Consider the following 15,117-nt stretch of genomic DNA (forward strand, 5'->3'; position numbering starts at 1 on the left):
AAGTCAGGATTCAGCTCATAATCAGTGTGTACATACAAGCAGACGTGTTTCTTTTTTTCTCCCCCAAAAGCTATTTATTTCATGATTGGAGTATCTCGTAAGGAAGGACGTGCTGTAATTTCCCTCTCCTGGTCTTAGCCCCTTGAAGCTTCTGTTCAGATGACTGGGGACACCACCAGGGTCCTGTTATAATGTTATCATGTCAGCTGTTCCTGGAGTCTCAATAGTGATAATGATGATGATGTGGTTCCTTAACACGGATGATGCTCAACAGTCCTGTGGTCCAGTCTTCCCTCCCCCAATAACAGGAGGAATAGGTAACAGTCAGAAAGTACTCACTAGGTCCCCGGCTCTGTGCTAAGTGCTTTTCATGCATTTTTCCCACCTCATCCTAACAGCAACCTTATGGGGTTAATGTTCATACTGTCCCCATTTTACAGATGAGGATATAGACTCACGAAGGGGAAGTCATTGCCTAAGTCTCGCAGCTGGGGAGGGGCCGGGAAAGGATGTGAGAGGGGAGGTCCTTGGGCTGTGAGTGTGTGTTAACCACTAAGCTCTCTTTCTCCCTTTTGAGGGGGTTGAAGGTGGAGAGGCATACTTGCTTCTCCCTGTGATGTTGTCACAAATCTGCGATTCTGGGGCCCCCCGCTCTCCCAGGTGCCTGTGTGACTGAGCTGGGTGCTGGGGAGCATGGGCAGGGCAGGGCCTGCTGACCATTGTCTCTGCAGCGGCTGTGGAGGCCTGCGTCTTGCACGGGCTGCGGCGGCGGGCGGCTGGCTTCCTGCGCAGCAACAAGATCGCGGCTCTCTTCATGAAGGTGGGCAAGAGCTTCCCACCAGCTGACGAACTGAGCCGCAAGGTCCAGGACCTGGAGCAGCTGATAGAGAACGCGTGAGTGCAGAGCGTGGTGTACAGGCTGGGGTGGTCCCCCAGACAGTCAGTCCATGCTCCTCCCTGGATCTGTGAGAGCTCCAGCCTCCTAGCACTCTCTCCGCTCTCCTTTCTGCTCCTCTGACCTGTCAGACTCTTTTCCACCCCAGGGCCTTTGCTTATGCTGTGTCTTCCGCCTGGTTTTCATCCCTCATCTTCCATGGCTGGTTCCTTGTCATAGTCAGGCCTTCCTCTAGCTAAGGGTAAATTCCAACCCTCATCCCGTTTCTCTTTCATATCATCTTGTTTATTTTCTTCCCAATTGTTATCACTATCTGTAATTATTCGTTCATTTGTTTGTTTACTATTTACTTGATTATTGTCTGCCTCCCCTTTCTGCCTGAACTCCATGAAGACAGGCGACTACATCTGTGTTATTCCCCATTATGTCCCCAGCGTCTGGGAGAGCCTAGCACCTGGTAAATGCCCAAGAAACAGGTGTTGAAGGAGTAAGTGCCTCCTGTGAGCTCAGTCCTCTTCTAAATGCAGCAAGACTGACGTTTAATAGAACCAGTGTGGTCTTGTTCACATAGGCCTCTGGTTAAAACTCACATCGAGGCAACCACTGAAGGGGAGGGTGGCTTCACTCGCTCGTCTTGGTGGCTGATTGTGTGTGTTGGGGTGGGGAGAGGGAGGCTCATGGCCTGCGTGTTTGTACATAAGTGCCTCCTGCTCGTGTCACTCCCAGAGTTCTGACCTGGAGCCTGGTCAGGGATGGCAAATAAGTTGCAACTCCAGTGGCTCCTAGTGGCTGCCCGAGGACCATGTTATGAAAGATTCTGCAGCTGTGATTGGGCTTCTTGGGAAAGAGTGCATGGATTGATTAGCCATGTCTGTTACGGGCAAGAGAAGGGAGAAATATATATGCATGCCATGTGTTTACCATCTCTGCCACGGGTGGTCACTCCACTACACTGGATGAGAAATGGCCCTTTTCTTGACCTTCAGGCCCTGCCTGCCTAGGGCTGCTAGCTAGAACTGCATGATGGGCGGGGCTCTAGATTTGGCATTGCCAGCTCCAATTTGGTATCTGAATCCTCAGCTATTTGGTCTTCAGGATCCTCTATTCCATCTGCTAAATCCCCAGATGCTGCTGATAAATTTCTTAAAGGGATGAGTTTCCATGGGCCTTCCATAATACTGGGAGTGACTTGTTAATGGAGGAATTAGAGATGCCCATAGCTGGTGGTAAAGGAGCGCCATCATTCATTCATGCAATCATGCATTTATGAATAGATATACTGAGCCCCCCCTACCTGCCAGGCACTCTGCTAGGCTGTGACGTGAAGAGGAACCGTTCTTACCCCGGGGTAGACTCTCAGGAAGTTTTGTATTTAAAAAATAATTGTATCACTTAGTCCATGCCCTCATGGTCACAGTGTGGAGGAGAAGACAGAAAAGTGAGCAGGAAGTTATGCTTCAGAGTCATCAGGGCACAGAGGAGAGCCCCTCCCCCAGTTCTGGCCGGTCTGAGAGGGCTTCTGCAGGAGGGGACGTCCTCACTGAGACCTGAAGAGTGAGAAGGGGTGAGCCTGGGAATGGGATGGGGAGGGAAAGCAGGAACAAGCAGCTCATGGACAGTCCTCAGATGAGAGCCTGGCAGCCTCAGAGACCTGCACATTTCTCTGTCTAGCTAGATCATGGGGTCAGAAAGGAGAATAGTAAGGAGATGGATGGAGATGTGATCAGGAGAAAGGTCACAGAGCGCCCTGTCTGTCATGTTAAGCTTGTGTTTCAAGGGCAGTCAGGAGCCACTGGAGGATCTATAATCCAAGACTCTCCTTGACCAGCACTCCTTTCCAGCAGAGAGAGATTGAGAGAGAGAAATATCAGTATGAGATTCTAGCTTACCCATCAACAGTGTATGAAATTGTCTCTTTTTACCACCTCTTCACGCTCACTGGGTATTATTTTTTTCAACTTTTTACCCATTTTCCAAGAGCAATATGGTTTTAGTTGCCATTTCTTTATTTCCTAGATAGGTTGACCGTTTTCCCATTTGCATATTGATCCTGTTGGATTTTCCTTTTCGGTGAATATCTTTCTCCTTCCTTACTGGTCTCAAAGGCGAAACCAGATCCAGGGCCTCCAGGAGAATGTGCGGAAGCTGCCGAAACTACCCAACCTGTCCCCACTTGCCATCAAGCACCTGTGGATCCGCACAGCCTTGTTTGAGAAGGTCCTGGACAAAATTGTGCATTACCTTGTGGAAAACAGCAGGTGAGCTGGAAAGACCAAACACCTGGGTGCACTCTGCCTCCACCTGTTGGCATTCTTGGAAATTGCACCCCTTGCACAAAGCCACTTTCTTTTTTACCCCTTGATGTGCACTTGATTTAAAGTTACCAAATACAGGTCATCTGGACATTTGAATCTGAACTGGCCTAGCTTAGAACCTTAGGAAGATCCAGGTGTTTAGTAGCAATTCAGGGTCTTCGCATTTGGAGTGGGTTATAGGATCTTGAGATTTTGGTGATCTTGCTTCTCCAGTGAGTTAAGCCCACAGTCTACTCGCCAACCATATGGCTGTAGGGAAGTCACTTAGCTTCTCTGTGCCTCTGTTTTCTCTTTTGGTAAGTGGCATAGGGATTGCTGCCACTCTGAAGAAGAGATGAAAAGGGGAGTTAGTCATTTTGGACGTGAATAATGACTCTTTACATTTTCTCTCCTAGCTCAGAATTACCTGATGTAAAGGTTTTATAGTATGAGTCCTCTTGGCAAGCATTTATCCCTGTATTCACATGTTCATCCAGATAAGTAGTGATCATCTACTATGTGCCAGGCACTAACCTAGATGTTGGGGATACATTGCTTTTACCTGTCATATTATGCCAAGAGCAGTGGGGAGCCCTGAAGAATCTGTAGTTTGAGATTCCTCATGGCCAGGACTCCTTTCCAGCCAGAGAGAGATAAATATCTAATAATCTCCCCATCTTTTGGGATATGAAAGTGCCTGTTTAACTTAACTATATCTTCACGCACAGTGGATATTAGATAATAAAAGAATAGCTTTTATTCTTTGCCTGTTTGCTGGGAAAATATGTATGAAAGTACAGAGCAAGGTCCTTTCCCTCATGAAGCTGACATTGTAACAAGGGATCTATAATCCAAGACTCTAATTAAATTATAGTCAAATAGCAATTTAATAATATGTGGCGAGTGTTCCAAGACAAGAGGGCGGTGTTTCATCTCCTCCCGGTGCTTATGGAAAGTGTCCTGGAAGGTATGTCAGTTAGGCTTCCATTTGAAAGGTGTGTGAGCATTAACCAGGTGAAGGGGGTGGGGAGAGTGTTCCCCGCAGAGGGAACAGCAGGTACAAAGGCCTTGAGGCAGGAGAGGAACTGAATGAAATCCAGGCTCTGGGGCTGCAGTTAATCTCTTCACCTTCTTGTAAATTATAACACGTCTCTGTCCCCTGCCCTGTCCCCAGAGCCTCTGAGGTTACTGCCTATGGTGTGTGACCTTGTGTTTTACTACTGAATATGTCAGTCAAAAGGAATGAGTAATTATTTGAGCATCAATGCTAACCTGCTGTTGCTTCATTAAACTTTTTATTTTGAATTTTAGATTCACACAGAAGTTGCAACATTAGTACAGAGAGTTCTTGCCTCCCCCCCAATGATAGCATTCTACACAACCAGAGTACAAGACTCAAAACAAGAAGTTGCCATTGGTACAACACTGTTAACTAAACTACAAGCTTTATTTGGGTTTCACCAGTTTTTACATATACCCATGTTTTTGCTATATAGTTCTATGAAATGTTAAAACATCTTGTTTCATATAAACATCACCACACTCAGGATGAAGAACTGTCCGACAGAAACCCATCACCTTAAAGAAACCCTTTCAGGTACCTTTACAGTCACACCTTGCTCCCAGGCCTCCCTGGTGTTTTTTAAGGACCATTTCCAAGGTCACATAACTGCCAATTTTTGGAAGGGACACGGAATGGTGGAATGGAAAATGTCTCGAAGTATTATCTTTAGATCTGACACTTAATTGTATAAACTTGTTGAGCATGCCTGGGGCATGTCAGTTATGCCTCAGCCAATATTCTGGTTGATAGAAGATTTCTTTGGGGTAAAATTACAATGATGCTGCAGCCATTTAGTGGGAAATTCCTGGTGTCAGAGTTGGTGCTGTTGCTGTACATGCAGGTCAACATTTCATCCTCCCAACAGCCTGGATAGATGCATCTGTCTTTCCATTTTGCATCGAAGCTCAGAGAGGGTAGTCCCCTGCCCAGGGGCACACAGTGTAGGAGAGAGTAGCCCAGATAGGCTCCCCCTCGGTCTGTCTGACTCCAGATACTTTGCCCTTCATCCCCGCTATAGGATGGAAAGAGCCAAGCCATCTGGGTGTGGCCTCCAGCAAGTTACCCTCTCTGGGGCTGAGATCCGTTAGGAGGTCAGAGCAAGATTCTTTCCAACTCCGAAATTCTGTTATCTTTAGACTATCTAAGGTTTGCACAGACTTACACACCACTACACAACTCAAACAAAAACCAAAAACACTTAGCACAAACACTGTAATAGTGATGGCTTCTCATGTCACTTTAAAGAGCTAGAATCCAGGGGCGTGTGCCAGGCCAGCGTTTTCCACATTAGTTATCTGAACAGGAAGGCCTGTTCATGCAGCCTTTTGGGACAGCCACAGCTGAGAAGCATTTTATCGCCTCAATAATATTAGAGGGGTAGATATCATCTGTGCCTCCTAATGACGTCCTGTGTGAAATGGAAGATGCGGTAGAAGCAGACAAAACCAGCCAGGCCTCAGCAGCCTTCTAATTATTCCCATTACCTCATTAAGGCTTTTATTTCAGCCGTGTATTAAGCAGTTACATGCTCAGCCCCGGAGAGGGTAAGTGACTTGCTGGAGTGACTGAGCTAAAATCAGTGCCTTACATCTGTTGTCTCTCTTGAAAGTCCTTCCAAAACCCCTCTGAGATACATTATCATCTTCCTGTTCCAGATGGGGCAGCTGAGGCTTACAGAGGTAACCTCATCACAAGAGGGAGATCGAACCCATTCTGTCTGCTTTTAACCACCAGGCCATGGTGCACCCTCTGCCGGTCACCTCCCAAACCTGCATGTTCTTTCCTCTCTTGCTAGCAAATACTACGAAAAGGAAGCACTCCTGATGGACCCTGTGGATGGCCCCATCCTGGCGTCTTTGTTAGGTAAGCGGTCCAGCGCTCTGAGCTTCATGTGAATCTCTAGTCTCCGCTCACAGGGCCCCTCCTAAGGGCTTCTCTCACCTCCCTCCAGCCTCCCCCATCAAAACTCACTTGTTCCCTGTCTGTTGCTCCCAGGGTCTTGTTTCTCGCCTTAGCAGGACTCTGGGGCATCCTAGCTGACCGGAGGAGAGGGATAGTGCAATGGGTGGCCCACCTGGTGGTAGATGGGAGGGCAAACTTTCAGGGGCCAAGGATTACCAGCCTCTCTGCTCTGCAGTGGGGCCCTGTGCCCTGGAATACACCAAGATGAAGACGGCAGATCACTTCTGGACCGACCCCTCTGCCGACGAGCTCGTCCAGAGGCACCGCATCCACAGCTCGCACCTGCGACAGGACTCGCCCACCAAGCGCCCAGCCCTCTGTGTGAGTGGGGTGGGCAGTGAGACCCTGTGGGGGAATCAGGCTGAGTTCCTGACCGGGCATGGGGGCAGGGGATGGAGTGGGGCCTTGAAGGTCACTCCAGCCTCATCCTCTACCTCCGCTCACACTGCCAGATCCAGAAGAGGCTTTCGAGTGGCAGCATGGATGACCGCCCATCCCTCTCCGCCCGCGACTACGTGGAGTCCCTGCACCAGAACTCCAGGGCCACCCTGCTGTATGGCAAGAACAACGTTCTCGTTCAGCCGGTGAGAACTCATCGTGGGCCCAGATCTTCCACTGGAGTCTGGCTCCATGTTATAGAGAAGTTCCCTTTGGCTCTAGGTTGCTCATTCATTCATCCATCCACCTACTCACCCATCTATTCATTCATCTGCCAGTATTTCCGCTATCCATTCATTCATCCGTATGCTACTATTTCCTTCATTCATGCATCCACATGCCAGTATTTCCTTCTACCAAATCCATCCATGCATCCATCCACATGTCAATATCTCCAGCCAGCCAGCCTTTCACTCCTCTTGCAGTGTCTATAGCCACCATCCCTCTGTTCCTGCACTTCCCACCATTCCTTCATCCATCTTCCTGTATTTATATCCACTCACCATCCATCCATCCATTTGTCCATTTATCCATTTATTTTCTAGTCCATCTGTCCATCTACCTGTTCACCCAGCCATCTCTTCATTCATTCTCTCATTACTACTCATTCAGTACACTTTTGTACGGAACCTGCTAAGTGTTAGATGCTTAGGATATCAAGATAAACATCTTCATAGTTAATATTTATTAAGCACTTCCTATGTGTCGGGCACTGTGCTAAGTGCTTTTATAATTATATCAACTCATTTAAACTTCACAACAACCATTTGAGGCAGGTGCTGTTATCATAGCTGATTACACTGAGGCCCATGAGGACAGAGTAAGGGACAGAGTTATTATTTAAATTCAGGATGGCTGGTGCCAGAAGTTGCCACTCACCAGTCACCCTCTGTGCCCTGCACTGGGCCAGGCCCCAGGAATAGCGGTGAGTAAGGCATATGAAGCCCCTACCCTCATGGGAATTCTCCTTTGCTGTCCCCTCCTCGGGAACATTAGGGTCAGTGTAGTGTTTGGGCTCAGCTGCGAGGAAGCAGAGGGACAGCTGTTGGCCACCCAGCTCTGTGGTCACAGTTACAATCACTGGGTGACCCTGAGCAAGTCACTCCTCAGTATCCATATCATAGTGGGTACAGCACCCTATTTCCTGAGACCTAAGAAGCATCAACTTAAGATGCACCATTTTTTAACATAACTATCAGGAAATTAAAAGTGCTATTAAATTATAGACAGTGTTTTCTCTCTACTTCAAACTCTTATTTTATGTGTTTTGCAAGCTCTTTGAGATTTATTTGGATATAGTTTTAATAAATGCCAGGCCTCCTTCCAAGAACTTTTCTCCACATGTGCAGTGACCGCCATGCACAAAACTTAACTGAAATAACAATATGAACAGCTGTGACTGAGTTTACATGAGATCAGGCAGTGATAACCGCATCCCAGTGGTAAAATGCTGCTGATTATAAGCTGCTGATTATAAGATGCATCCTCGTATTCAGGCACATTGAAATGTGAAAGACAGATGTGCATCTTAGAATGGATGAAAGACTGCAACTGTGCTCCGTGGTGGAGCTGCAGGCTTGGGTGGTTAAATTGAGACGTGTGACCCTGAGCCATACTGGATACATACTAGATGCTCAGTAAATGTTAGTTGTTGGTCTACAAATGTTGTTGAGGTGAATGGGGTGGAGAAGCTGCCGCCTCTATGGGTGAGGCTTAGAGACACCCCTCTCCAGTCCCTTCCCCACTTGGGATACAGTATAACTGGTGAGAAGCTCTACGGGCAGATTGGGAAGCCAGAAGCTCAGGCTGCTGGGTGGGGAGGATGCTGCGGATATTTGGGGAGGGGCTTCTGGGTAATGTCTGGGGGATCAGACAGAGGTTGGCTGCAATTTTTTTCTCCCTTAAGACTGGCTAAAATGATGGTAGATAAATGTCTTCTGCTTTGAAAAGGTGATGTTGACAGGGACAGAGCTCCTTCTTGGTTCTAAAGAATTCCCAGGTCCACCCTTGCAGCAGGGCCCTGGACCTCAGAAGGGAGGTGTGGGTGTGAAAGTGCTAGGGGCAGGCAGCTCTCACAGCTGGGTCTACTACTATAATACCCATCCTGGGTGGTTGGCTGCAATAGCTTTGCTTAGTATGGCCACTTAGAAGGAGGTTCAGGGTCTTCCAAATAGCCATGATCTTGGAGGGAATGACCCAACCTCTTGGTTCCGGTTATGTGTCCTTGAGTCAAATGGACCATGTTAACTGTTGACTCTGGCACTACAACCAAGCCTGAGTCCTTCTCTCTCTACAGAGGGATGACATGGAGGCTGTCCCAGGGTACCTGTCCCTGCACCAGACTGCTGACCTCATGACCCTGAAGTGGACACCCAACCAGCTGATGAATGGGTCTGTGGGAGATCTGGACTATGAGAAGAGGTAGGGTGCCAGGTCCCTCCCCTTCCCTTGTGCCCTGACCCTGCTCCATCTGGTTGTTACAGCCGCTTGGCCCAGCCTCCCTGTGGCACTGGCCTCATGGGTAACTCAAGAACTTGGGAGGATCCAGTAACCTACTGGAAGAATCTTAGGGTGTGGGAACTAGGCAGAGCCCTGGCCAAAACACCACCCAGAAATACCTTAACAAAGATTTCATAAGTTTGGCCAAATCAATTGGGAGTTCCCAGGCTAAAGTCTACCATTCGAGGAGTCCCCTGTCCCACAGGAATAGGCTGACACTGGCCCCACTCGTGCTCAGTCCTGGCTAAGAGGGAGTGTGGCCTTGGCAGAGCATGGCGGTGCATGGGCGGGGCGGGGGGCATGGCCTCTCATGCCATTTGTCAACTGCCCCCCACAGCAAGGTCTCAGTCTCCTGAAGGAGTGCATTCCTCTGGCCCCACCTCCCATTGTGTTCTGAGGGGAAAGCTGAAAAAGGGAAACCTGAAGTAAATCACAGGGCCCATTAGCCCAGTACTTTCTAAAATGTATCAGTGCCTTGTTGAGCCCTTCAAATAGGCGATTCCATTTAACCCTCACAGCAACACTGTGCAGTGGGCATTATCATCCATTTTCAGAGGAGGAAACTGTGGCTCACAGAAGCCTCTAGGTCACACTGCTAGGACCTGTGAAGCCAAGGCTGTTGAATGGCTATTCTGACTCCTGCCCGTGGACATAGGGTGGCCTGAAGTTAGGGTCAGCATTAGTCAAGACTCATTATTAGTCAAGACTCGGGTACCAGTGACAAAACCAAACTCAAGCCGACTGAAGCATTTGCACACATGAACTGAAAAACCCCGGGCAGTGGCTTCAGCATGGCTGGATCCAGGGATTCCAGTGAGGAAGACCTGAACATTCTCCATCTCTTGGCTCTGCTTCCCTGACTGTTGACTCCAGTTTTCTTGCCATAGCCTCACATCTCCAGACTTCTAGCATCCTGACCACTACTTTTCTAGCATAAAGGCGCATCTGTTTCCCAGTAATTCTAATATAAATTTGATAATTGAATCTCATTGGTTCTGCTTGTGTCATGGGGTCATCCCTGAACCAATCAATCACTGTGGCCAAAACAGTAGAATATGCTGATTGATCAAGCCTCAGTCAGGTGGCCATTCTGGAGTTCTGGGGTGGAGGGTGGGTGAGGTCAGCTTCAGCCACATGGAGTGGGGGCAAGGGGGGAGGGGGTCCTTAGAAAATTGGGACCAAAGAAGAGGAGAGAGTCTGATAGATACAGATGTTAGGGTCAGGTGGGTCCTGGTGAGAAGGGTGGAGGAACCCATGGGTGTGGTCTTCTGGCCTCCTGGGCCCTCCCCCACGATGATGTGGACAGACATCCTGTAGCTCTAACCTTCCCTCACCTTCCAGCGTCTATTGGGACTATGCCATGACCATCCGCCTGGAGGAGATCGTCTACCTGCACTGCCACCAACAAGGTAGGGACTGCCTGCCCCCTTCCACTCCCATCCTGCTTTTTGCCTATGCAACCTCAGGCAAGTGACTTCACCTCTCTGAGCCTCAGTTTCCCCTCAGTGGGAATCATACCAGGACCTACTCATGGGGTTATTGTGAGGATCAAGTGGCATATGTTAAGGGCTCAGCATCAAACCCATGATGTTAGTTGTTAATACTGAGCAATTATGATGTGCCAAGCATGGCTCTGAGTATTTACCTGCCTGTTACTTAGTCATCACAACAACCTAGTGGTAGGGGCTCCGTCACTGCCAGTTCACAGGTGAGGAAGCAGCATGGCACAAAGACATGCAGCTTGTAAGCTCCAGAGCCTGGACCTGAACCCAGGCCTTTGTCACTCCAAAGTCAGTGCTCAGCCGATCTGGGATTAATAACTAGCGTTCCCCTTTAAAGCTCAAAGAAGGTATATTCATAATCAGAGAGTCATCCTGCTTTGGAAAGCAAGGGACCTGTGGCCCACCAAGGTGTAAAACATGTAAGCTTATTTAATGAGATAGAACTGGGTTCCAGTCCACACCCTGCCATTTACTAGCTGTGTGACCCTTGGCAAGTTATATAACCTCTCTGAGCCTCGGTTTTATCATTTGTAAACTAGGCAGTAATAGATATTTTGAGTACTCAATAAGATGATACCTTTAATGTGATGTGCTGATATACAGTAAGTGCTCAATCCATGCTACTGACAGTTACTCCTGTGCTGAGAATGCCTCCGTACAAAAATAGATCAGGTAGTTTTGTAGAAGGTGCTTGAGGGGCATGGGTGTTTGGAGACAGCCTTTCCCTTTGGTGGGGGGCTGTAGGACATGTTCTTCTTGACCATGTCCTACAGTTTCCAGTCAACCATGATCATAGGTGGGATGAGAGGGGCTTGGGGGAGGTGAAACTGCCCCTGAACTTCTGTCCAGGCCTGTCCCAGAGCCTCAGAGCAGGTCCATGTGTCTGGGCGTGGGGGTACGTGTTGGCCGGGAGGGCCCGTCGCCATGCCTCTTAGTGACTTTCTGCTGGGTCTTCTCTGGCCGGTCACATGGCAGTGGACAGCGGCGGGACGGTGGTGCTGGTCAGCCAGGATGGGATCCAGAGGCCACCCTTCCACTTCCCCAAGGGGGGGCATCTCCTGCAGTTCCTCTCCTGCCTGGAGAACGGGCTGCTCCCTCACGGGCAGCTGGACCCACCACTCTGGTCTCAGCGGGGGAAGGTGAGTGATCATGGCTGGGGGTGGGGTCAGCCAGGGTGAACGGTCATTCTTGCCCAGGGGCCCTTATGTGGCTTTTCGGGCTCATGCACACCCCATCAAGACCCTCATGCCATGCAGTTGGGGGACAGGTGTGTCCCAGGGACTGTGCATTGGGACATGTTCTTTCAGGGCAAAGTATTTCCCAAACTGCGCAAGCGAAGCCCTCAGGGTTCTGCTGAGTCCACAGCTTCAGACAAGGAAGATGACGAGGCCACGGATTACGTGTTCAGGATCATCTACCCCAGCCTGCAGTCTGAGTTTGGTAAGTTGTCCTGTTCCTGGGCCCAGGGAGCCAGCCTTAGCTGATCCTAAAAATGAACTAGGCGTTTGGAAATAGAGGACAAGTTAGGTCTGGATTCTGGGGCTAACAGGGGACCTGGAATCAGGAAGTTTATACCTTAGTGGCTTTGATTTGCCCCCAGATGAGAACAAATAACCACTCTTCTTAGCTAATAAAGATGCCATTGGCTGGGAAGTGGCATGTGATAGTGACAGTGAATGGACTCTGGAATTCACGTTGAACTTGGGCAAGTCGCTTTAACCCTCTGTGCCTCAGTTTCATCATCTGTAAGATGGGGATGTCTACAGCACATATTTCATAGGGCTTTGGGGGCATTAAATGAGATAAGTCACTCGACAGAGAGAGAACATTCAAATGTTCGAGCTATTGTGTTATTATACTTCAACATGTAAGGATTTAATGAGATAATGAAGTGATCAATGTAAAGCCCTTAGAATAAGGCTTGCACATAGTAGGCACTCAATAAATGATAGTCAAAGCAGCAGAAGGGAAGCAAAGTGCTTGGCCCTAGCACAGGAGATGATCTTCCTGCTGACTGTCGTGAGACAGATGCTTAGTGAATGGAAATTGTTGCTATTAAGATGATCATTGCCATGAACTGTTGTTAGGATTAAGTGAATTACTATTTGAAAAGTTCTTAGAAGGAGGCCTGGCATTTGTTAAGCACTGTATGGACGTCTGTTAAACAAGTCAGTATTAAGTTATACATCCTTTCTGTTATTTAACCCTCTGTGGCCCCATTGATCCAATCAGATGGATAATGGCTTGAAGCCTCCCTTTGCTTAAGTGACCTTGGCTGCGCAGTGAGAGGCTCTTTTGAAAGCAGATGTCCTTCCCAGCAAGGTTGAACTAACCATGCCCGGCCACTTAGTGCTCTATCTCTCATCCATCGCTGAGTTGGATTGGGGTGTGAGGCAGGCTTGGCAGTAAGGTCCTACAGGGCTTGGGTCAGTGTGTTTTCATCCATATATTCCTTCATGAAGAGCCACAGAGTGTCCTGAAGTGTTGGTTAACATGTGCATTCCTGCCCAGGCTGTCTATGCACACAGCCCCACCAGAGAGCTGGTTCATTAGCCAAGACCAGATGCCCTGTGGCCACCTTCCCAGAAAACTCTCTCCACAGGGGCTCATCCTCCAACAGGCTCTTGCCAGAGCCAGGCTGAATTCCCTTATTTGGGGAATATCAATGTGAGTTTCTTGTGGCTGCATGTGCCACCAGGACAGACGCTAGGATTCAAGACACTAGGATGCAACAATTCGTTGTGATGGGGACTGTCCTGTACACTGAAAGATGTTGAGCAACATCCCTGGTCTCCACCTACTGGACGCCAAGTGCCAAATCCACCCCCTGCCCACCAAGTGTGGCAACCAGAATGTCTCCAGTCATTGCCAAGAAACTGGAGGCAGAATTGTCTCAGGCTGAGAACTGCTGGTTCAGAGAAAAGCTCACATCACTGCATTCAACTCTGCTGCTGTGTGTGGGGCGGTGGGGGTTGGGGTGCAGGGGGAAGGTTCAAGTCCCGAAGAATTGGTTCTTCTGGTCGGTTCAGTGTTCTGCCCACCTCAGACTTTGCATTTCACCGGTGCTTTTTGTTTTGTGTCTCAAGTTGTTCCCGACCCCTTGGGCAGCACATCCTCGGTCTCCGTGGGCCCTGCCTGGACGGTGGTTCCTGTGGGCCGGTCCATGCTGGTGGTGGCCAGGGGCAGTCGGTTGGCCCAAACCAGATGGGACACCACCCTTCCCATACCAGGCTTGAAGCAGCAGCCCCCCAGTAATGTCTGGGTCCCCCCATCCCTGGGACTGGGTGCCAGCCACCTCTGCCATGTTGTCATTTGAGTCTTGGTCCTAGTGGAGATGGAGGTGAAAGACAAATAAGTACCCTTATGCTGTCCAGTTGGTACCCTGCATAATGCAGCTTGGAGTGTTGTGGGTTCAGGAGTGAAGGGACCCATTGGTGATGTCTTCAGGGTGGGAGGGGCTGGGGGCAGAGGCATGCCTGCCACACCTGGGCACAACTGATCAATGCTTCCCTGAGATTGGCTAAGAACTGGGGCTGTTTTTCTAGAACATTTTACAGGGGCTTGCTGGTCATTTTTGGCCAGCTTATTGGTGTGTTTGCTTGGGAAGGTTTAGTGTAACAAGACACTTTTGGTGGCCCCAAAACCTCATTCTGGAGGCAGCTTTCTCCTATGTCATTGGGTGGGAGCTGACCTTGTCAGCCACTGAGCTCTGATGACAAGTGGGGCTGAATCCACAACTCCCCTCCCCTTGGAGCCCGAGGGGAGATGCCAGGTATTACCACTCACCCTTGAGGAAGCATGGCACAACGGTAAATATGCATCCCTCTTAATTTCCTAGAGCAGGGCTTGGCAAACATGGCCTGCAGGCCAAATCCAGCCACATTCTGTACAGCCCATGAGCTGAGAATGGTCTTTACATTTTTTGAATAACTGAAAAAAAATAAAAAACAGAATATTTTGTGACAGGTGATAATGATATGAAAGTCACATTTCAGTGCTCATAAAGTTTTATTAGAACACACCCATGCTCATTTGTTTACATTTTACTTATGGCTACTTTTGCACTACAACAGCAGAGTTGAGTGGCTACAAAGCAACCAAGTGGCTCACAAACCCAAAACTATTTTCTACCTGGATCTTTACAGAAAATATTTTTTGAGCCCTGTCCAAGAGAAAATAATTTTTGCACCTGTCTTGAACTGCTAAGAGGCCAAGAAGTTAAGTATAGAAATTGTGATGTATATGTCACCAGTATGTTTGTTCTTCAGCATCACAGACCCTGCGGTGTTCTTGGAGCTGGGAAAGAAAACAGTGAGGGAAACTTAAGGGCCATATCCTGGGAGCAGTTGATTATGAATCACCAATGTCCAGGAGTTAGGAGATCAGTCGTGCTTTCTTGGTTTTCAAATGTGGCTGCTATAGCAGAATTGTTTTTGAAATATAGACTCAAGGGATGTATGACCA

General features: G+C 48.7%; 1 protein-coding gene across 4 annotated transcripts in view; it reads left to right on the forward strand.

The window, feature by feature from the left end:
* SGSM1 (small G protein signaling modulator 1) overlaps positions 1-15,117 on the forward strand; it is a 92,927-nt gene that overhangs the window by 57,412 nt on the left and 20,398 nt on the right. For 3 of the 4 annotated variants that reach the window (XM_079763094.1, XM_079763095.1, XM_079763097.1), the window contains 10 exons: positions 732-894; positions 3,001-3,153; positions 6,048-6,115; positions 6,390-6,535; positions 6,667-6,798; positions 8,949-9,073; positions 10,493-10,560; positions 11,629-11,792; positions 11,961-12,093; positions 13,740-13,904. In XM_079763094.1, coding sequence (XP_079619220.1) covers positions 732-894; positions 3,001-3,153; positions 6,048-6,115; positions 6,390-6,535; positions 6,667-6,798; positions 8,949-9,073; positions 10,493-10,560; positions 11,629-11,792; positions 11,961-12,093; positions 13,740-13,904 — 1,317 coding nt within the window. The remainder of the gene's footprint in view (positions 1-731; positions 895-3,000; positions 3,154-6,047; positions 6,116-6,389; positions 6,536-6,666; positions 6,799-8,948; positions 9,074-10,492; positions 10,561-11,628; positions 11,793-11,960; positions 12,094-13,739; positions 13,905-15,117) is intronic. The other variant, XM_079763096.1, reaches the window with a different exon arrangement.

The sequence above is a fragment of the Cnephaeus nilssonii genome, assembly GCF_951640355.1.
Source record: "Cnephaeus nilssonii genome assembly, chromosome: 22".
Lineage (NCBI taxonomy): Eukaryota > Metazoa > Chordata > Mammalia > Chiroptera > Vespertilionidae > Cnephaeus > Cnephaeus nilssonii.